Source organism: Podarcis tiliguerta (assembly GCF_965153285.1).
Source record: "Podarcis tiliguerta genome assembly, chromosome: 18".
NCBI classification, from domain to species: domain Eukaryota; kingdom Metazoa; phylum Chordata; class Lepidosauria; order Squamata; family Lacertidae; genus Podarcis; species Podarcis tiliguerta.
The window spans coordinates 7,760,344-7,780,319 of NC_139551.1; the positions used below are offsets into that span (position 1 = coordinate 7,760,344).

General features: G+C 48.5%; 2 protein-coding genes and 3 long non-coding RNA genes across 5 annotated transcripts in view; 3 read left to right on the forward strand and 2 right to left on the reverse strand.

The window, feature by feature from the left end:
* Positions 1-1,764: 1,764 nt before the first annotated feature.
* Positions 1,765-9,829, reverse strand: NDUFA7 (NADH:ubiquinone oxidoreductase subunit A7). Its single transcript, XM_083422006.1, has 4 exons — positions 9,681-9,829; positions 6,859-6,908; positions 5,007-5,156; positions 1,765-1,997 (listed from the first exon to the last, which is right to left on the reverse strand). The coding sequence occupies exons 1-4, from the start codon at positions 9,729-9,731 to the stop codon at positions 1,901-1,903; spliced, it is 348 nt and encodes a 115-aa protein (XP_083278132.1). The 5' UTR covers positions 9,732-9,829; the 3' UTR covers positions 1,765-1,900.
* LOC310668674 lies at positions 1,990-2,855 on the forward strand. Its single transcript, XR_014506782.1, has 2 exons — positions 1,990-2,107; positions 2,395-2,855. It is a non-coding gene; the product is annotated as an uncharacterized lncRNA (long non-coding RNA).
* On the forward strand, positions 5,163-6,463 carry LOC310668677. The gene is made up of 2 exons (XR_014506785.1): positions 5,163-5,408; positions 5,794-6,463. It is a non-coding gene; the product is annotated as an uncharacterized lncRNA (long non-coding RNA).
* A 538-nt stretch (positions 9,830-10,367) lies between the features above and the next one.
* RPS28 (ribosomal protein S28) lies at positions 10,368-16,045 on the forward strand. Its single transcript, XM_083421302.1, has 3 exons — positions 10,368-10,596; positions 13,455-13,588; positions 15,942-16,045. Exons 1-2 carry the CDS (start codon positions 10,510-10,512, stop codon positions 13,575-13,577), a joined length of 210 nt encoding a protein of 69 aa, XP_083277428.1. The 5' UTR covers positions 10,368-10,509; the 3' UTR covers positions 13,578-13,588; positions 15,942-16,045.
* Positions 16,046-19,159: 3,114 nt separating this feature from the next.
* LOC310668653 overlaps positions 19,160-19,976 on the reverse strand; it is a 169,316-nt gene continuing 168,499 nt past the window's right edge. The window contains exon 2 of the long non-coding RNA XR_014506758.1: positions 19,160-19,704. This is a non-coding gene — a long non-coding RNA (uncharacterized lncRNA). The remainder of the gene's footprint in view (positions 19,705-19,976) is intronic.

The window sequence follows — 19,976 nt, forward strand, 5'->3', positions numbered from 1 at the left end:
TAACCAAATAAATAAATCCCAAGGTGCCTTTTGTTCGGTTTCACATATTACCTTTATTGATAAAATTATACTTTCTTAGGTTTCATTTCCCTCACATCCTTCTTCCCAGCATGCTTTGCTGCCCATTCTTCTCACAATCAAGGATCCTGTTTCCTATAATTGAAATTTACCCGTTTTCCAATGTATAACTGAATAAATAAATCTGAAGGTGTCCTTTGTTAAGTTTCACTTATTGGCTTTATTGATAAATTATGCTTTATTAGGATTGATTTCATTTCCCTCACATCCTTCTTCCCAGCATGCTTTGCTGCCCATTCTTCTCACAATCAAGGATCCTGTTTCCTATAATTGAAATTTACCCGTTTTCCAATGTATAACTGAATAAATAAATCTGAAGTTGTCCTTCGTTAGGTTTCACTTATTGGCTTTATTGATAAATTATCCTTTGTTAGGTTTGATTTCATTTCCCTCACGTCCTTCTTCCCAGCATGCTTTGCTGCCCCTTCTTCTCGCAAACAAGGATCCTGTTTCCTATCATTTTATTTTTCACTAGACGTATTTGGATTCTTCCATTTAGAATTGATGGAGGGGCAGAGCCTGTGAATCCCTGTGAATGATTATAACAGGAAGAGATTCAGATTATGTTTATACGTCAAATCATTCATAGGGGTGGCAGGTCCCGGTGAAACATGGCTTAATTTGGTGGTATTCACAACCTTTGTTTTGTATTCTCTTTGTATCAGGTCAGTTCTTTTGGAACATCGTGTAGTCTCTTGAGGATGTATTTTATGTTAGGAACCCTTTAAACTAGACTTTGACTTTAGACTTGGTGCATTTTTTTCCTTTTTGGTTATTTTATATTTCTTACTGGAATGTTATTTTAACTTTCCAACAATGTTTTTTTTATATATATATATATATATATATATATATATATACACACACACACACACACACACACACACACACACACACAACCAATAGTTGGGTCTGAAGCTCAACAAAAAAGAAAACGAAGATCATGGCCACTGGTCCCATCACCTCGTGGCAAATGGAAGGGGGAGAAATGGAGGCAGTGAGAGATTTTATTTTCTTGGGCTCCATGATCACTGCAGATGGTGACAGCAGCCACGAAATTAAAAGACGCCTGCTTCTTGGGAGAAAAGCAATGACAAACCTAGACAGAATCTCAAAAAGCAGAGACATCACCTTGCCAACAAAGGTCCGTATAGTAAAAGCTATGGTTTTCCATAGTCAACTGTCCAGGGGTCCTTCACCTTTTACCTTTCAATAAGCATAATCCTTCCCAGTAGTGATGTATGGAAGTGAGAGCTGGACCATAAAGAAGGCTGATCGTCGAAGAATTCATGCTTTTGAATTCTGGTGCTGGAGGAGACTCTTGAGAGTCCCATGGACTGCAAGAAGATCAAACCTCTCCATTCTGAAGGAAATCAGCCCTGAGTGCTCACTGGAAGGACAGATCCTGAAGCTGAGGCTCCAAGACTTTGGCCCCCTCATGAGAAGAGAAGACTCCCTGGAGAAGACCCTGATGTTGGGAAAGATGGAGGGCACAAGGAGAAGGGGACGACAGAGGACGAGATGGTGGGACAGTGTTCTCGAAGCTACCAGCATGAGTCTGACCAAACTGCGGGAGGCAGTGGGAGACAGGAGTGCCTGGCATGCTCTGGTCCAGGGGGTCACAAAGAGTCGCACACAACTAAACGACTAAACAACAACAACAAAACCAATAGCAAGAGATTCAGATGACGTTAGGGATTGAGTTTAATCAGTCAGGTACCAATCAGAACAATGTGAATGGTCAGAAATAACGTCCACACACGAAAATATTTTCGCGGAGTTTTGCACCATTTCCTGCTCTCCTCCCCATCTGCCTGGCAGCTCACAAATAGGGCTCATCTTTCGAAAGTTCCCATTTCCGTGGCGCAGGGCCAGGTTTCACTGCCTTTCTCTCCATTGGTGCGATAGAAGATTCTGAGCTGGAGGGGAAGAGAAACAGAAGACGGTTACATTTCCAAATCCTCAAAGGGTACAAGAATGTAGGGGGGACCCCTGAAAAACAAATGAAAAATAAGACTGAAATTTGTCTGTGTTCAGTGGAACCGAAAGCAGTTGTTGAACTGCGCAGCTCCGGAGAAGGGAGCAGAGAAAATGCAGTTGCATTCAGATGGGTTCTGATCTTTGTAAATATGTTTTTGGAGCAATAAAGAACTTTAAGGAACAGAAGCTGACGCTTTGGCGTTCTTCCCTTATCACACGCACGCTGCGTAATTCTGCTGATGATTTTACGACCTACAGAGGCCCGCGCAGAGGGAGTGTGCTGGACGCCATAAACCAATAAATCTATCCGAAGAGATTTATTGGAAAGAGGTCGAGTTTAATTACCCAACAGTTTTGAATACAGAATGTTAAGTTTAATCAATAAGGCTGCCAGCTTTGGTGGAAAGATCAACAACAACAACAACAACAACAACAAATTTTATTTATACCCCGCCCTCCCTGGCCAGAGCAGGGCTCAAGGCAGCTAACACCAGTAAAATTACAATAAAAACATAATAGGAAATAAAACCAATTTAAAATACAGGTTAAAATGAAATTTAAGCAGAGCAAATATTAGCACTGCTGGATCAAAGGAATACTGAGGCTTTTAAGCCAAGTCCACTCAGAGGGCAGATACTGTATGGTATAAAGATCTGAAGAAAAATATTAAAGGTTAGAGCTCTTTCCATCTGGAGTTTTCCAGTTTGGGAGAGAGCAGGAAAACAAAAGGATGAGGATGACTAGAGATTCACAAAGTTATACATGAAGTGGAAAAAGACACATTTCTCTCTCTGTCATACTTACAGGTTCAGGGTGTTCGTATTAATTTAAAAGGCTCAGAATAATTTGGGTGCCAGATCCCTCAAGGAGCAAATCCCTTATACCCCCTGCCTGGTCACAGGTTAGAATCATAGAAGAGTTGGAAGAGACCACAAGGGCCATCGAGTCCAACCCCCTGCCAAGCAGGAAACACCATCAGAGCACTCCTGACATATGGTTGTCAAGCCTCTGCTTAAAGACCTCCAAAGAAGGAGACTCCACCACACTCCTTGGCAGCAAATTCCACTGTCAAACAGCTCTTACTGTCAGGAAGTTCTTCCTAATGTTTAGGTGGAATCTTCTTTCTTGTAGTTTGGATCCATTACTCCGTGTCCGCTTCTCTGGAGCAGCAGAAAACAACCTTTCTCCCTCCTCTATGTGACATCCTTTTCTATATTTGAACATGGCTATCATATCCCCCCTTAACCTCCTCTTCTCCAGGCTAAACATGCCCAGCTCCCTTAGCCGTTCCTCATAAGGCATCGTTTCCAGGCCTTTGACCATTTTGGTTGCCCTCCTCTGGACACGTTCCAGTTTGTCAGTGTCCTTCTTGAACTGTGGTGCCCAGAACTGGACACAGTACTCCAGGTGAGGTCTGACCAGAGCAGAATACAGTGGCACTATTACCTCCCTTGATCTAGATGCTATACTCCTATTGATGCAGCCCAGAATTGCATTGGCTTTTTTAGCTGCCGCGTCACACTGTTGGCTCATGTCAAGTTTGTGGTCAACCAAGACTCCTAGATCCTGTCAGAGGAGTCACTCTGAATGGTTCCCCATGGCTCAGATCCACCAGGAGCTGTATGTTTAGGATTGTGGGTACAGTTTTATGGAACTTCCTTCCAGTTGACAGGCCCTCCTAAATGTCTGGTGCCTGCTACACACCTTTTCTTTATTACCGCAGGCATTTTAGTTGATATTTTATTGTATAGTTTTAACTGCTTGTTTTTTTGTTTTGTTTTTGTATTAGAACCATACAGTAGAATCACAGATTTGTACGGTTAGAAGGATCCCTCAAAGGTCATCCAATCCAACCCCCTGCAATGCAGGAATTGCACGTAAACAATTCCAAACCTCCGCTTAAAAAACTCCAAGGAAGGAGAGTCCCAAAATTAGTAACGCCCATTAATTTAAATGTTTCTAGTCTGTTACTAGGGATGCGGGTGGCGCTGTGGGTTAAACCACAGAGCCTAGGATTTGCCGATCAGAAGGTCGGCGGTTCGAATCCTCACGACGGGGTGAGCTCCCGTTGCGCGGTCCCTGCTCCTGCCAACCTAGCAGTTCGAAAGCATGTCCAGTGGCGTAGCGTGGGGGGTGCAGGGGGGGCCGGCCGCACCAGGGGTAACATCTGCGGGGGGACGCTCGCACTCGCAGCTCTCTGCCCCTACCTGGCTCACTCACTCACTCTCACTGCAGTGCTGGGTGTGCGAATCCGATCCGAACCGCTGGGTCGCCACCCACTGTGGAGGGGAGGGTGCCAGGCGTGCGGTGCGGTGCGGAGAGAGAGCGAGGGCCTATCTGGGGGAGGGAGAGTGCAGCAGGGTGGGGGGGGGGCGCAAATTACTTGCCTTGCCCCGGGTGCTGACAACCCACGCTACGCCACTGAGCACGTCAAAGTGCAAGTAGATAAATAGGTACCGCTCCGGCGGGAAGGTAAACGGCGTTTCCGTGCGCTGCTCTGGTTCGCCAGAAGCGGCTTAGTCATGCTGGCCACATGACCCGGAAGCTGTATGCCGGCTCCCTCGGCCAATAAAGCGAGATGAGCGCTGCAACCCCAGAGTCGGTCACGACTGGACCTAATGGTCAGGGGTCCCTTTACCTTTACTTACTCTGTTGCTGAATGTGGGAAATTTAAAACGTGGTCAAAAACCAACAATTCATGTCTTGCCAGACAGGCACAAGATAGGAACTGAAGTCTGCAGAGTTTTCAACCAAAATACTTCATTAAATTTGATATATCCCAAGCTGACCAGCCATCAAGATGAAGCTGTGCCAGCTGTCTGTCTACAGTTTTACCTTGGCTGCTCCAGTCCAGTAGGGCTCTTAAATAACAGCTGGACTTGGCCCCATTTAGCTTCCAAGATTGCTAGGCTGAAGTGGGTGTAGACCAAAAGGAACACAAAACCTACCTGGCATGCTGCTGCCCTGGAGCCAACCTTTTCTGAGCTGATACAAGGACAATGGGAGGGAAAGTCTCCCGGCGTCCGTCACGGGTGCAGTAGTAATTGTTTGCAAATTTATGGCTGGGGCCGACAGGGAGGTGTGGAGGTGGCTGAGTCCTAAAGAACAAGACGTTTAAGAAGGTCAAACAATGGAAGGGGGAAATCTAAGAGGTTTGGTTCAGTTATCTGACCAGTCATTAGCAAACAACAGGATTGATCTCCCATAAATTGAAAGTATCTAAAGGGCTGAGCTCAAATGACATTATTCCCCGTAATATGGCATGATTTTATCTCTTACACAGATATTGAGGCACATGACCACTCAAGCACCATCGGCATATGCAAATGTTGGGCTTGTTTTAAGACGAGGTAGAGCCTTTATTCAGGGACGCGGGTGGCACTGTGGGTTAAAGCCTCAGCGCCTAGGGCTTGCCGATCGCATGGTCGGCGGTTCGAATCCCCGTGGCGGGGTGCGCTCCCGTTGCTCGGTCCCAGCGCCTGCCAACCTAGCAGTTCGAAAGCACTCTCGGGTGCAAGTAGATAAATAGGGACCGCTTACTAGCGGGAAGGTAAACGGCGTTTCCGTGTGCGGCTCTGGCTCGCCAGAGCAGCGATGTCACGCTGGCCACGTGACCCGGAAGTGTCTTCGGACAGCGCTGGCCCCCGGCCTCCTTGAGTGAGATGGGCGCACAACCCTAGAGTCTGTCAAGACTGGCCCGTACGGGCAGGGGTACCTTTACCTTTACCTTTAGAGCCTTTATTCACAGTAATAATGGAACTCACAGGTGGAGGGTGCGAATCCTCCCCCCCAGCCTGGAAGCTCATTGGGTTGTTCACTCACTCTCAGGCTGGCCTACTTCACTGGGTTGCTGTGAGGATAGAATGAGGAGGAAAACCACCTACATGACCTTGAGCCCTTCCAGGAAAGGTGGGATATAATGTACTAAATATTTGTTATCAATAAATTTACTCAATACTCTAAATTTCTTCTCCATTATTTGATTTATATCCCACCCTTCCACATGAAGGAGCCCCAGACAGCAGTAATAAAACATGTTAAAGGGACCCCTGACCATTAGGTCCAGTCGTGGCCGACTCTGGGGTTGCAGCGCTCATCTTGCTTTATTGGCCAAGGGAGCCGGCGTACAGCTTCCGAGTCATGTGGCCAGCATGACTAAGCCGCTTCTGGCGAACCAGAGCAGCGCACGGAAACGCCGTTTACCTTCCCGCCGGAGCGGTACCTATTTATCTACTTGCACGTTTTGTGCTTTTGAACTGTTAGGTTGGCAGAAGCAGGGACTGAGCAACGGGAGCTCACCCCATCGCAGGGATTCGAACCGCCGACCTTCTGATCGGCAAGTCCTAGGCTCTGTGGTTTAACCCACAGTGCCACCCGCGTCCCTCTAATAAAACATGCTAGGTTTTTTTTTAAAAAAACCATTATCTCAGGGCTATTGGGAACAGTGTCTTTCAAATGTCTGGGCAAACAGAAACGTTTTAGCATTTCATAGAATTGTAGAGTTGGAAGGGAGCACAAAGGTCATTTTGTAGTCCAACCCTCTGCAACGGAAGAATCTTTTTGCCCGCCGTTGGGCTCGAACCCATGACTTTGAGATGGAAAGTCTCGTGCTCTGCTGACTGAGCTGTCCCAGCTCTGACTTTCTCCTGAAAGTCCATCATGTGTGCAGTTCAAAACTTGTTTCATTGGGGGGGGGGGGAGAGGCCTGCGGCTGAGATCTGAACCCAGGGCTTTGGTTCCCTTCCAGGGGTAAGGCAGCGAAGGAACCCCTCCCACACTTGACACCCGCCCCCCCCTTACCTCTTGGCAATCTCTGTGTAACGAAGCTGAAGTTTCGCTTGGAGATCTCGCTGTTAAAAAAAGAGAGAGAAAGATTAAAGATGGGCAAGGCTCAAGTCAAGTGTGCCACCTGGAGGGCAGGAAGCCTGTTTTTTCTTAAAAGATAACGTATTTTTTGCCCCATAGGACGCACCGGCCCATAGGACGCACCATGTTTTTTGTGGAGGGAATAAAGAAAAAAAAAATATTTCCCCCCCAGGCGCTTGTGGGGCCGGGAGCGGGGAGAAGCGCTCTTCTCCCCGCCGCCCACCTTCAGATCAGGTACAGGGACAGCGGGAAGACGCGCTGCGCCTCCCCACTGTCCCCGGAGCTGGCGGCGGGGTATCCCCGCCGTCAGCGTCCAAACCACTTCGGGAGACAGCGGGATGGCGGCGTTCCGCCTCCCTCTGTCCCCCGACCTTGTGGGGCTGGCGCTGGGGCTCTCCTAAGCCTGGAGAGCGAGAGGGGTCGGTGCGCACCGACCCCTCTCGCTCTCCAGGCTTCAGCGAAAGCCTGCATTCGCCCCATAGGACGCACACACATTTCCCCTTCATTTTTGGAGGGGGAAAAGTGCGTCCTATAGGGCGGAAAATACGGTAAACTGCAACAAGAACTGGCAAGAAGAATACCTGTCACTTAGCATCAATCTGAAACCTGGTTAATACAGTGGTACCTCAGTTTTCGAACGTAATCCGTTCCGGAGGACCGTCTGACTTCCGAAAAGTGTTCAAAAATGGGAGCAATTACTTCTGGGTATTTGACTTTCGAAAACCGAAACATTTGGTTTCTGAGATGCTCACTGTAATGAGCAGAAATTCTATTACTTGCCCCCAAAATGGAAAGTCCCAGCAAAGGAAGAATGGATATAAAAATTTACGAAATATGCAGAACTGGCGAAACTTACCAGATAACATTTTTTTTAAATAAAAGAATGGAAATGGTTTATTGAATATTTACACTGGTACCTCAGGTTAAGTACCTAATTCGTTCTGGAGGTCTGTTCTTAACCTGAAACTGTTCTTAACCTGAAGCACCACTTTAGCTAATGCGGCCTCCTGCTGCCGCTGCGCCGCTGCTGCACGATTTCTGTTCTCATCCTGAAGCAAAGTTCTTAACCCGCGGCAATATTTCTGGGTTAGCGGAGTCTGTAACCTGAAGCGTATGTAACCTGAAGCGTATGTAACCCGAGGTACCACTGTACAGATAAATTATAAATACAGTAGATAAAAACAATGTCAGGATGATTGTAATAACCTGCAGTCTTATAAGAGTATAAATTTAAAGAAGATGAATAAATGAGCAAATTAAGTTAATTTGGATATGCAGGAGATATTAAAAACAAATTTAAGGAACCGCAGAAAGATGGGGAAGGAAGTCAAGTTTTGAAATGTCAAAATGATTGTAAAATTATTGAAATGCATAAACTTGAAAAGAATGAATGAATGAATAAATAAATGTATTTCAATGGGCCTGCTTTAGGTTTCATTGCGAGCAAGGCGATGAATGAAAAGTCACAGCCACAACATGCATCTAAAGCATATTTAAAGTATGTGGCTTTGAATTTCAGTTAAAACAACTAAACTTAGTCCCATTTAAAGCACATGATTCTCCCCTCCCTTCCCACTCCTGGGAACTGTAGTTTTGAGGGTTTGGAAATTCTAGTTTTTGGGGAGATCCTATTGTTTTGGGGTCCCCCCCCCAAAAAATGGGGGGGGATTTGGGGATCCTATTGTTTTGGGGGGGATGCGGGTGGCGCTGTGGGTTAAAGCCTCAGCGCCTAGGGCTTGCCGATCGAAAGGTCGGCGGTTCGAATCCCCGCGGCGGGGTGCGCTCCTGTTGTTCGGTCCCAGCGCCTGCCAACCTAGCAGTTCGAAAGCACTCTCAGGTGCAAGTAGATAAATAGGGACCGCTTACTAGCGGGAAGGTAAACAGCGTTTCCGTGTGCGGCTCTGGCTTGCCAGAGCAGCGATGTCACGCTGGCCACGTGACCCGGAAGTGTCTCTGGACAGCGCTGGCCCCCGGCCTCTAGAGTGAGATGGGCGCACAACCCTAGAGTCTGTCAAGACTGGCCCGTACGGGCAGGGGTACCTTATTGTTTTGGGGAAGAAGCCATATGCTTTAAATGGAACTAAGTTTGATGAATTGATTACATTGCCATTTAACTACCTTTAAAAAAAATGTAGGGGGGTCTCTAAATTTTAATCCAGGAGCAGGACTACAACGCCCATGAAAGAGGACGGGGCTAGGCTTTCGGATAGGAATACATGCAGGGGGGGAAACCTAAATCCACCTGGCAGAATTTCCTGCCTCCGTTGCCACGGGGATCCTTTAGAGCAGTGTTCCCCAACCTTGGGCCTCCAGCTGTTTTTGGACTACAACTCCCATCATCTCTTGCTAGCAAGACCAGTGGTCAAGGATGATGGGAATGGTAGTCCAAAAACAGCTGGAGGCCCAAGGTTGGGGAACACTGCTTTAGAGCAGGAGTTCTCAACTTGTAGGTCCCCAGATGTTGTTGGACTACAACTCCCATCACCCCTGAGCTCTGGCCTTGCTAGCTAGGGATGATGGGAGTTGTAGTCCAACAACATCTGGGGACCCACAGGTTGACAAAGGCTGCTTTAGAGAAGGCATAGGCAAACCTGGCCCTCCAGCTGTTTCGGGACTACAACTCCCATGATCCCTAGCTAACAGGACCAGTGGTCAGGGATGATGGGAATTGTAGTCCCAAACATCTGGAGGGGCGGTGTTTGCCTATGCCAGCGTTAGAGTCTGCCTGCCGGTTCCCAGCCCGGTTCGGTTCTTACCCCGGCCGCAAAGTTGCGGATCTTCTGGATGAGGCGGGTGGCCGACGCCATTTTGGCCTGTGTTGTCAAGGGCACAGGAGCCGCGGTGCACCTCGGGAAAACGACGATTCGGAAAGTCTCTTCGGGGCTTCCGTCGTTATGTGTAGTGCCGCGTGGCACGCCGGGAGGAAGGGAGGCCCTTGCGGCAGGAAGAGGGTCGCGCAGTGCACCCTGGGAATGGTGAGGGAAATGCTGTGAGGAGAGGCCTGCTGTCTCTCTCTCTCTCTCTTTCTCCCTCCTTCTCTCTCTCCATTAAGTCTAAATGGAAGAATCCAAATCCGTCTAGAGAAAAATAAAGTTATAGGAAACAGGAGACTGTACTTTTTTAGTGAGAAGCGTGTAGCAAAGCATGCTGGGAAGAAGGACGTGAGGGACTCGTGTGTGTGTGTGTGTGTGTGTGTGTGTATTTGTGGAAATAAATGAAACCCAATAGAGGATAATTTATTAATAAAGTTAAAAAGTGAACTCTAAACAAAGACAACGTGTGATTTATTTACTGATACATTGAGTAAATTTCACAAATTCAACAGAAACCCCTCAGCGCGGGGCATGCCGGGAAGCGACGGTTGACCTGACGGACCTCGCTGTGCATGCTGGGAAGCAGCCCCCCTTTGGACTACAACTCCCGCCATCCACGAGCGCTGACAGCGCCGGCGGAGGCTGACGGGAGTTGAAGTCTTCACGTCACACACCCCTTCCCGGAGCTGGTAGGCGTGGCCTCTTCCCCCTCCGAGGGTATATAAAGGCCCGGCCCCGGCCACGTGACCCTTTCCGCCTGCTGCCTTCCGCCATGGACACGAGCCGCGTGCAGCCCATCAAGCTGGCCCGAGTCACCAAAGTGCTGGGCCGGACAGGCTCGCAGGGCCAGTGCACCCAGGTAAGCCCGGGGGAGAGGTGGGAGGCAGGAACAAGGCCTCCCCCCATCCTGCTCCTCCACTTCCGGGGGGATATGCACTCTGCACGCCCTCAGAGGCTAACCACCCCCTTCCTCCTCCTCTCGTCTCGGTGCCTGAGTCTGGGCTTCTTCAAGGCAAAGGAGGGGGCTCGGCGACGCCACCAGAGGGTTGGACTAGATGATCCTCGGGGGGATTTGCACTCTGTACGCCCTCAGAGGCTAACCACCCCCTTCCTCCTCCTCTCGTCTCGGTGCCCGAGTCTGGGCCTCTTGAGTGGTTCAAGCTCACTCAGGGGGTTGGACTAGATGATCCTCGCGGGGCTATTTGCACTCTACACACTCTCAGAGGTTAAGCACCCCTTCTTCCTCCTCTCGTCTCGGTGTCTGAGTCTGGGCCTCTTCAAGGCGAAGGGGGGGGGGCTCGGCGACCCCACCAGAGGCTTGGACTAGATGATCCTCGGGTGGGAGGGATTTGCACTCTGCATGCCCTCAGAGGCTAACCACCCCCTTCCTCCTCCTCCTCTTGTCTCAGTGCCTGAGTCTGGGCTTCTTCAAGGCGAAGGAGGGGCCTCGGCGACGCCACCAGAGGCTTGGACTAGATGATCCTCGGGGGGGGGGGATTTGCACTCTGCACGCCCTCAGAGGCTAACCACCCCTTCCTCCTCCTCTCGTCTCGGTGCCTGAGTCTGGGCTTTAGATGATCCTCGGGGGGGGGGGATTTGCACTCTGCACGCCCTCAGAGGCTAACCACCCCTTTCTTCCTCCTCTCGTCTCGGTGCCTGAGTCTGGGCTTTAGATGATCCTCGGGGGGGGGGGTTGCACTCTGCATGCCCTCAGAGGCTAACCACCCCTTCCTCCTCCTCTCGTCCCGGTGCCTGAGTCTGGGCCTCTTCAAGGCGAAGGAGGGGCCTCGGCGACCCCACCAGAGGGTTGGACTAGATGATCTGGGGGGGGATTTGCACTCTGCACGCCCTCAGAAGCTAACCACCCCTTTCTTCCTCCTCTCGTCTCGGTGCCTGAGTCTGGGCTTTAGATGATCCTCGGGGGGGGGGGATTTGCACTCTGCACGCCCTCAGAGGCTAACCACCCCTTTCCTCCTCCTCTCGTCTCGGTGCCTGAGTCTGGGCCTCTTCAAGGCGAAGGAGGGGGCTCGGCGACCCCACCAGAGGCTTGGACTAGATGATCTGGTGGGGGGATTTGCACTCTGCACACTCTCAGAGGCTAACCACCCCCTTCCTCCTCCTCTCGTCTCGGTGCCTGAGTCTGGGCCTCTTCAAGGCGAAGGAGGGGGCTCGGCGACGCCACCAGAGGGTTGGACTAGATGATCCTCGGGGGGGGGGATTTGCACTCTGCACGCCCTCAGAGGCTAACCACCCCTTCCTCACCTCTCGTCTCATTGCCTGAGTCTGGGCCTCTTCAAGGCAAAGGAGGGGCCTCGGCGACGCCACCAGAGGCTTGGACTAGATGATCTGGGGGGGGGGATTTGCACTCTGCACGCCCTCAGAGGCTAACCACCCCTTCCTCCTCCTCTCGTCTCGGTGCCTGAGTCTGGGCTTCTTCAAGGCGAAGGAGGGGCCTCGACGACGCCACCAGAGGGTTGGACTAGATGATCCTCAGGGGGATTTGCACTCTGCACACACTCAGAGGTTAACCACCCCCTTCCTCCTCTCGTCTCGTGCCTGAGTCTGGGCTTCTTCAAGGCAAAGGAGGGGGCTCGGCGACCCCACCAGAGGGTTGGACTAGATGATCCTCAGGGGGGTTGCACTCTGCACGCCCTCAGACGCTAACCACCCCCTTCTGCCTCCTCTCATCTCGGTGCCTGACCCCGGGCCTCTTCAAGCTGACGCCACCAGACACACAAAGACACACACTACCTCGCCATCCAATTTCGTGGGTCAGGGCATCAGAAAACTTGGGAGCCCTCCCCTGTAAAGTCCAATCGAGAAAAAAGTTTGCAGCCCTACTCAAAATGCTAATAATAAAAAATTGTTATTTCTACTCCGTCCATCTGGCTGGGTTTCCCCAGACACTCTGGAGGGTATTAAAAACACAATAAGACATCAAACATAAAAAGCTTCCCTAAACCGATTAATGCCACCTTTACTTTCCTAGAAGCATCTGAGTAGGTTTGTAAACCTCCCTGTGACTACTTATTGTTATTATTATTATTTAATAAATGTGTGTATATTGCCCTGAGATCTTCATTTGTAGATCTCAGGGCAGTTCACAACCTAAATGTAACCTTTGATGTATCACAGTATTTTAATATTCTTTTGGAAGCCGCCCAGAGTGGCTGGGGAAACCCAGCCAGATAGGCGGGGTATAAATAAGAAATTATTATTATTATTATTATTATTATTATTATTATTATAAAAATAAAAAAAATCATTTAGAAATGAACAAAAGAAAGCCAATAACCCCCCCCCCTTCAAATGTGAGGAGTCGTTACGAAAATAGGTTGCCCTCACTTGCAGAATGGTTAGTGTGGTGCCCGCAAATACTAAACAGCTCCTAACACCTTGCTCCTTGGATGAAGTGCAGTGTATAAATTAAAATAAATAATGACAATTAAGCAATGTAAAAAATGCAATAAACTTAGCAACACTAGGATCTTTTGCAGGAGACATTCACGACAGGGCTGGGTAGCTCTCTAATGAGGATGATGTAGTCCTGCAATAGAAAGGAAAATGTATTCTGTGCATCGTCAGGGGAACCCTGCCATAAATATTTGAAGCCTTGCTTTCAAAACAGGTTCAGTTTTTGGCTGCCTGTTGTTGCAACCCAGCTCCTCTGCCTTGGTTCCATTTCATCCTGCTAATGCCTCACTGTCTCCTTCGTAGGTCCGTGTGGAATTCATGGATGACACCAGCCGTTCGATTATCCGCAACGTGAAAGGCCCGGTCCGGGAAGGGGATGTGCTCACGCTGTTGGAGTCTGAACGCGAGGCCCGGCGGTTGCGCTGAGCTGTAGCCAAGTGAGTCTTCTTCTAATTACCCATCCCCTCTCGAGCAGTGCGCAGTTCAGCCTTGCTCAACCCTGACATCTTCCAGATTATCGTTTAATCTCCTTCCCCAGGTGTTTGAAAAAAGCAGTGCACAAAATACAATAAAAGCAGCTGAAGGCAAGACTGGTGGGAGCGAAAGCAGCAGATACATGTAAAATCCACGGGGAGGACAGGAGGAGAATGTTGCATTGTGCACGGAGAAATTAATAATAGTTTATTATTTATACCCCGTCCATCTGGCTGGGTTTCCCCAGCCACTCTGAGCGGCTCTCAGCAGATCTTTAAAAACAGAATAAAACTTCAAACATTAAAATCTTCCCTAAACAGGGCTGCCTTCAGATGTCTTCTAAAAGTCAGGTAGTTGTTTATTCCCTTGACATCTGATGGGAGGGCGTTCCAGAGGGCAGGCACCACCACCAAGAAGGCCCTCTGCCTGGTTCCCACTTCTCGCAGTGGGGGAACCACCAGAAGGCTCCCAGAGCTGGACCTCAGTGTTTGTGTTGATGCTTCTTTGACTACAACCCAGTGGTTGCATCCGTCTGAGTTGCAAGAACCACTGAAATTAAGGAGTCTCTGAATAGGAGTAACATTGGATAAAATCCACTACAACACTCATGGCAGAGACCTATCCACCCAGCTGGGAAAAGCCCTTGGGAACAAAAATGTCTTCAGTTGTCCTCCAGAGAACATATCTCAACAGGAATGCTGTTTCATAGAATGGGCCGCCAAATTAAAAGCCTTGCTCCGAGTTAACGTGGAGTAGGCTCTTTGGAACATGCAGGGAAAGGATGCTTTTTAAATCCCAACTCCCATACTCTGGTCCATTGAACCCATCATCAATTACGGGTTATAACATTTTAGTTTCAGTCTGCTTTCCTGGCCAGGATTTTGGCAGGTCTTCCCTTTCTATCCACCTAGCCTTAAACAAAGCCTTTTTAAGAATCTTCCTGGGGCATTCTCATGCCTGCAATTATCTGATCAATATTTGGTGGTCCATAGGCATGCTGAAAGATTGAAAGTGGGCTGTTGGTTCTCTTCACTTAAAGGTAAAGGTACCCCTGCCCGTACGGGCCAGTCTTGCCAGACTCTAGGGTTGTGCGCCCATCTCACTCAAGAGGCCAGGGGCCAGCGCTGTCCACAGACACTTCCGGGTCACGTGGCCAGCGTGACATCGCTGCTCTGGCGAGCCAGAGCCGCACACGGAAACGCCGTTTACCTTCCCGCTAGTAAGCGGTCCCTATTTATCTACTTGCCCCCGGGGGTGCTTTCGAACTACTTGGTTGTCAGGCGCTGGGACCGAACAGCGGGAGCGCACCCCGCCGCGGGGATTCGAACCGCCGACCTTTCGATCGGCAAGCCCTAGGCACTGAGGCTTTAACCCACAGCGCCACCCGCGTCTCTTCACTTAGGATGAGTTTAAACGACCTAGCAACTGGCTTTGAATTATTGCAGTTCACTAGAAAATATTCCCTGGGCATAAGGAAAAACCTTTGCGTTCAAACACGCTCAGAACCTCAGTTGCCCCCTATGCAACTTTTGCTTTGGAGTAAAATATGTGGTGTTCAGTATTTGTCGAAAAACAACAACTTGTAAATTGTATCTTGTCAAAGGCTTGGAGGACCCAATGCTGTTTGGTAGGATTTTATCTTAATCTGCAACAGATACAGACACACAGGACTCCCTCTCCACGATACAGTGTGAAATTTGGTTTTCCTAATGGTTTTGAAGGAATTCAGCAACATAATAATATACTGCCCATCACTGGAACATCACAGGGTGGTTCACAATATAAACATGCAAAATGGGAACACAAAAGACATAATAAAACAAGAACCGAAACAAACCAATGACACACACCCCCCACACACAAAAGCACATTTAAAAGGATGTAGAAGGTTCCTTTACTGTTGGATATACTGTGCTGCTGCTGTTATTAATTATTTTTATTACATTGTTTTGTTTGTCTGTCTGACTTTATTTATTATCAATAAATTATTTTATTTTGCAACACAAACACACACAACACTAAAGAAAAACTTAAACAGAAAGTACAAAAACAAATATGAAACAAATAATGAACATACTGTATAACCATCTTTCAGAAGATGGAGGAAAAAATGAATGACTTTAAATGTGCTTGGAATTCCAACTCCAGCCACCAGTTGGGGGAGTCAAGCCCCACTTTGCAGGTCCAGATTGTGCAGTGCTGATCATTCCCCCAAACTTTCTGGCGCTCTGAAATTCAGCTGCCTGATTATAAAAACCCATTGTGATCGATAGGGTCAAGGCATGCAACTAAATCCCGGTTTGTTTTGTTTTCTAGGTCGGTCAAAACTCCCATGTGATGTGTTCGTACAAGCCTGGTCGAAGAGTGATGAGCTACCCTCAGTCCTTCCAATAAACCTCCTTTGCCCTCCACCACTTAAACTTGTGTGCAGTGTTTTTAAATTGACAATAGCAAAATATTTAGTAATGGTCGAAATAGTTACATGGCATTATGGCAGCCCTTTCTCCCTGCCTGCCCCATTTCATCCCAGTCCCTATTCGTTACTGCAGTTATATCTGAGGGGCAGATGGGGCTTGTCCACTGGGAAGGTAGCCCATCTAGGAGAAGGAAAACTGATCCTAAATCGGTTGCCTTGTGGGATATTTTTTTCGGGAGAAGAAAAGGCAGGGCACCCTATACTGGGGACGAGTGAGTCAGATGGTTGGATGGCGCCTTCTGGCAATGGACTTTTATCAGCAAGGACACGAGGGGGGTCTTGTTGTCTTGGGATCTCCAGATACACTGCCCGGGCTTGTGCCCTGGGGGGGGGGGTCACATCGGTGGGTGCTGCTCATACAGTGGTTTGACTTCACCCTGGAGGCACACTCCATTATCTCAAGGTGGCGTAGGAGCCTGCAAGCTTTCTTCAACCCTCCCCATTTTCTTTGCGCGCACTCACACACACGGTCTTAGGTCACCTCCACGCCATACATTTAAAGCATGCGGCTTGCCACAAAGAACCCTGAGAACTAGCGCCTCCTTTTTTCAGAGCTACAATTCCCAGCACCCTTACAACACCACAGTTCCCAAAGTTTCTTGTAATTCGCTCTACGCAGGGCTGCCCTTGAAGCTGTCCCAGAAACTCCAGCGGGTGCAGAATGCTGCAGCGAGGCTCCTCACGGGGTCTCTGCCATGGGAGCATATTCACCCGGTGCTTTTCCAGCTGCGCTGGCTCCCGGTGAAGTACAGGGTCAGGTTCAAGGTGCTGCTTTTGACCTTTAAAGCCCTTCACGGCCTAGGGCCCTCGTACCTACGGGACCGCCTCTCCTGGTATGCCCCACGGAGAGCCTCAAGGTCCATAAATAACGACACCCTAGAGGTCCCGGGCCCTAAGGAAGTTAGATTGGCTTCAACCAGAGCCAGGGCCTTTTCAACTCTGGCTCCGGCCTGGTGGAACGCTCTGCCTCATGAGACCAGGGCCCTGCGGTATCTGATTTCTTTCCGCGGGGCAAGTAAGACAGAGTTGTTCCGCCTGGCCCTTGGCTTGGAGCCATTTGATTCCCTCCCTCCCTCTCTTTCTTTTTTCTTTTCCTTCTCTTGCAATGAGGCTACATTTTAATATTTTAATGTTCCATTATTTTAATGTTGTATTTTACTTTTGTTTTTAAGTTGTAATCATTCATCTTGTTTTTATTATTGCTTGTAAGCCGCTCTGAGCCCGGCCTTGGCTGGGGAGGGCGGGGTAGAGATAAAAAATTATTATTATTTGTAGGATGGATCAAATCTATAGCACAGGATAGTGCGCACCCCGGAAATGATCTCTTACAGCTTCTACCTTCTGGAAGAAAGTACAGGGTTATAAAGACTAGGACTAGCCACCTGAGAAACTGTTTCTATTCGGTTTTGGTTTTAAACGTCTATGGGAGTATATTGTATTTAAAAATGGGGTATCAGAGTTTTTAGGGGCTAACCAGGTTGGGATAGCAGGCTTGTTGGTTTCTGAATGTCTTATGTAGATTTTGTTTTTGTTGTTCTGTATGGGACAATGACTAAGATTATTGTATCATATTGATGGGACACTGATTATGGTGTGAGTGTGCCTGTATCCTCTGATTTATTCATGTATCTTTGCTGGTTACTGCAGCAGCTTGAATCCTCTTGGCGCATTATGTATTATTTGAAAGTCCTAGTTTCAGGACAGGGGCAGTCCTGTGTCTGAAGCCCTGCCCAGCTATTCCCAATTGGGCCTCTCGAAGGTTGCCCATGAGGAAATGCAGTCCTTGGGATCAACAAGTTTCTCTGCCTCATGTAGATGACATGGATATAGATTGGACAGTGGCCTAACTGCAGACACCACACATCTGAAGCCCATGTCCCCCTCCACCCACCCAATAGTAATAAAATTGGGAACTGTAGTTCCTATACAGCATCTTGAAAAGCAGAGACATCACCTTGCCAACAAAGGTCCGTATAGTTAAAGCTCTGGTTTTCCCAGTAGTGATGTATGGAAGTGAGAGCTGGACCATAAAGAAGGCTGATCGCCGAAGAATGGATGCTTTTGAGTTATGGTGCTGGAGGAGACTCTTGAGAGTCCCATGGACTGCAAGAAGATCAAACCTCTCCATTCTGAAGGAAATCAGCCCTGAGTGCTCACTGGAAGGACAGATCCTGAAGCTGAGGCTCCAAGACTTTGGCCACCTCAGGAGAAGAGAAGACTCCCTGGAAAAGACCCTGATGCTGGGAAAGATGGAGGGCACAAGGAGAAGGGGACGGCAGAGGACGAGATGGTGGGACAGTGTTCTCAAAGCTACCAGCATGAGGTTGACCAAACGGGGAGGCAGTAGAAGACAGGAGTGCCTGGCGTGCTCTGGTCCAGGGGGTCACGAAGAGTCGGACACAGCTAAACAACAAGAAGTTCCTATAATTCCCAGCGCTACGGTTCCCCGGAGTCTGGTAGAAGTAATCTGCATTAAAATAGATGGGGTGCGTGCACAGATTTTTTGTACAACAGTTTTTGTGTGTGTTCTTAGACTGATGTCAAAGCATCGGGGCCTGGGAAGATTTTCCCAAGCTACTCTGTTAGTCAAATGCTGTAAAGTTCTGTTACTGATTCATTTTACTTCCCCAACAGGGAAGGGTTGGGGAGGGGATGCATCTCAGCTGCTTAGCTAGGAACTTTGTGGAGGGAGGTTGGTGCATTTTTCGTATTAAGCTCAGGCTGTGTATTTGAAACCAGCATTGCGGCATGTAAGGTGGGCAATGGTGTTTCTTAGTTGAATGGCTGTAGCTCAGATGGAAGAGCATCTGTTTTGCATGCAGAAGGCTTCAGGGTCCGTTCCTGGCATCTCAGAGAGTTGGAAGGGGTCCCTGAGGGTCATCCAGTCCAACCCCCTGCAATGAAGGGATCTCAACTAGATCATACATTACAGATGACCATCCAACCTAAACACACCCAGTTCCCTCAATTGTTCCTCATAAGGCTTGCTTTCCAGACCCCTGATTGTGTTGATGGGGAAACAACTGGGGAGGCTATTTGGTGCAATTCCCAGCGTGAAAAGCTTTAATAAAGACTTTATTAAACAGTAGAAGGGCTTAACTATTCCTGCCGTCAAAATTCTACAACTTTCCCCTCCTTTTTTTTAAAAAACCCTGCCTGCTGGAATTTCAAAGGACAGGTGTTGTGGGTTAGTGGCTCTTTATTCTGGTGAATAACATTGGAAGACATTATTTTAAAAAGGAGCTTTGCATATGAAACGATGTGCTGGGTCTTTGGAAAAACCAGCAGTCTGGAGCATAAAAAGATTAGATCCATCACTTGTGGTTCAGAGAACCTCCGTCCTTCACAGAAGAAACAGTCTGTTGCTAAAAGCAGGTAGGTATGCTGGATAAGAAAAGTGCCTTCGGGCAATTGATGTTTCGACCGCTCTAAAAATCCGTTGCTTTTGAGAAACAGGCACGATGGCAAGAAGGGTTCTTAAGCTAGCTTGGCCTTCAAAAACTGGGCGCTCTTCCAATATTTTGCTCTACAACTCCCATCATCCATAATCATGGCCAGGCTAATGGAGTCCGAACAACAGCAAGAGGTCACCAGGTTGGGGAACTGAAGTTGAGTCATTATATATTTTGGAAAGTACCGTCTTTTTTGCTCTATAAGACTCACTTTTTCCCTCCTAAAAAGTAAGGGGAAATGTGTGTGCGTCTTATGGGGCGAATGCAGGCTGTGCAGCTATCCCAGAAACCAGAACAGCAAGAGGGATTGCTGCTTTCACTGCGCAGCGATCCCTCTTGCTGTTCTGGCTTCTGAGATTCAGAATATTTTTTTCCTTGTTTGCCTCCTCCCAAAACTAGGTGCGTCTTGTGGTCTGGTGCGTC

What these genes read in the sequence shown, in the direction of transcription:
- RPS28 (XM_083421302.1), top strand. Translation starts at nt 10,510, where the DNA reads ATGGACACGAGCCGCGTGCAGCCCATCAAGCTGGCCCGAGTCACCAAA. An exon ending in CGCAGGGCCAGTGCACCCAG is followed by an intron (nt 10,597 to 13,454) that starts GTAAGCCCGGGG and finishes TCTCCTTCGTAG; the next exon opens with GTCCGTGTGGAATTCATGGA.
- NDUFA7 (XM_083422006.1), bottom strand. Translation starts at nt 9,731, where the DNA reads ATGGCGTCGGCCACCCGCCTCATCCAGAAGATCCGCAACTTTGCGGCC. An exon ending in TCCGCAACTTTGCGGCCGGG is followed by an intron (nt 6,909 to 9,680) that starts GTAAGAACCGAA and finishes TTTTTTTAACAG; the next exon opens with CGAGATCTCCAAGCGAAACT. An exon ending in TACACAGAGATTGCCAAGAG is followed by an intron (nt 5,157 to 6,858) that starts GTAAGGGGGGGG and finishes CTTGTTCTTTAG; the next exon opens with GACTCAGCCACCTCCACACC.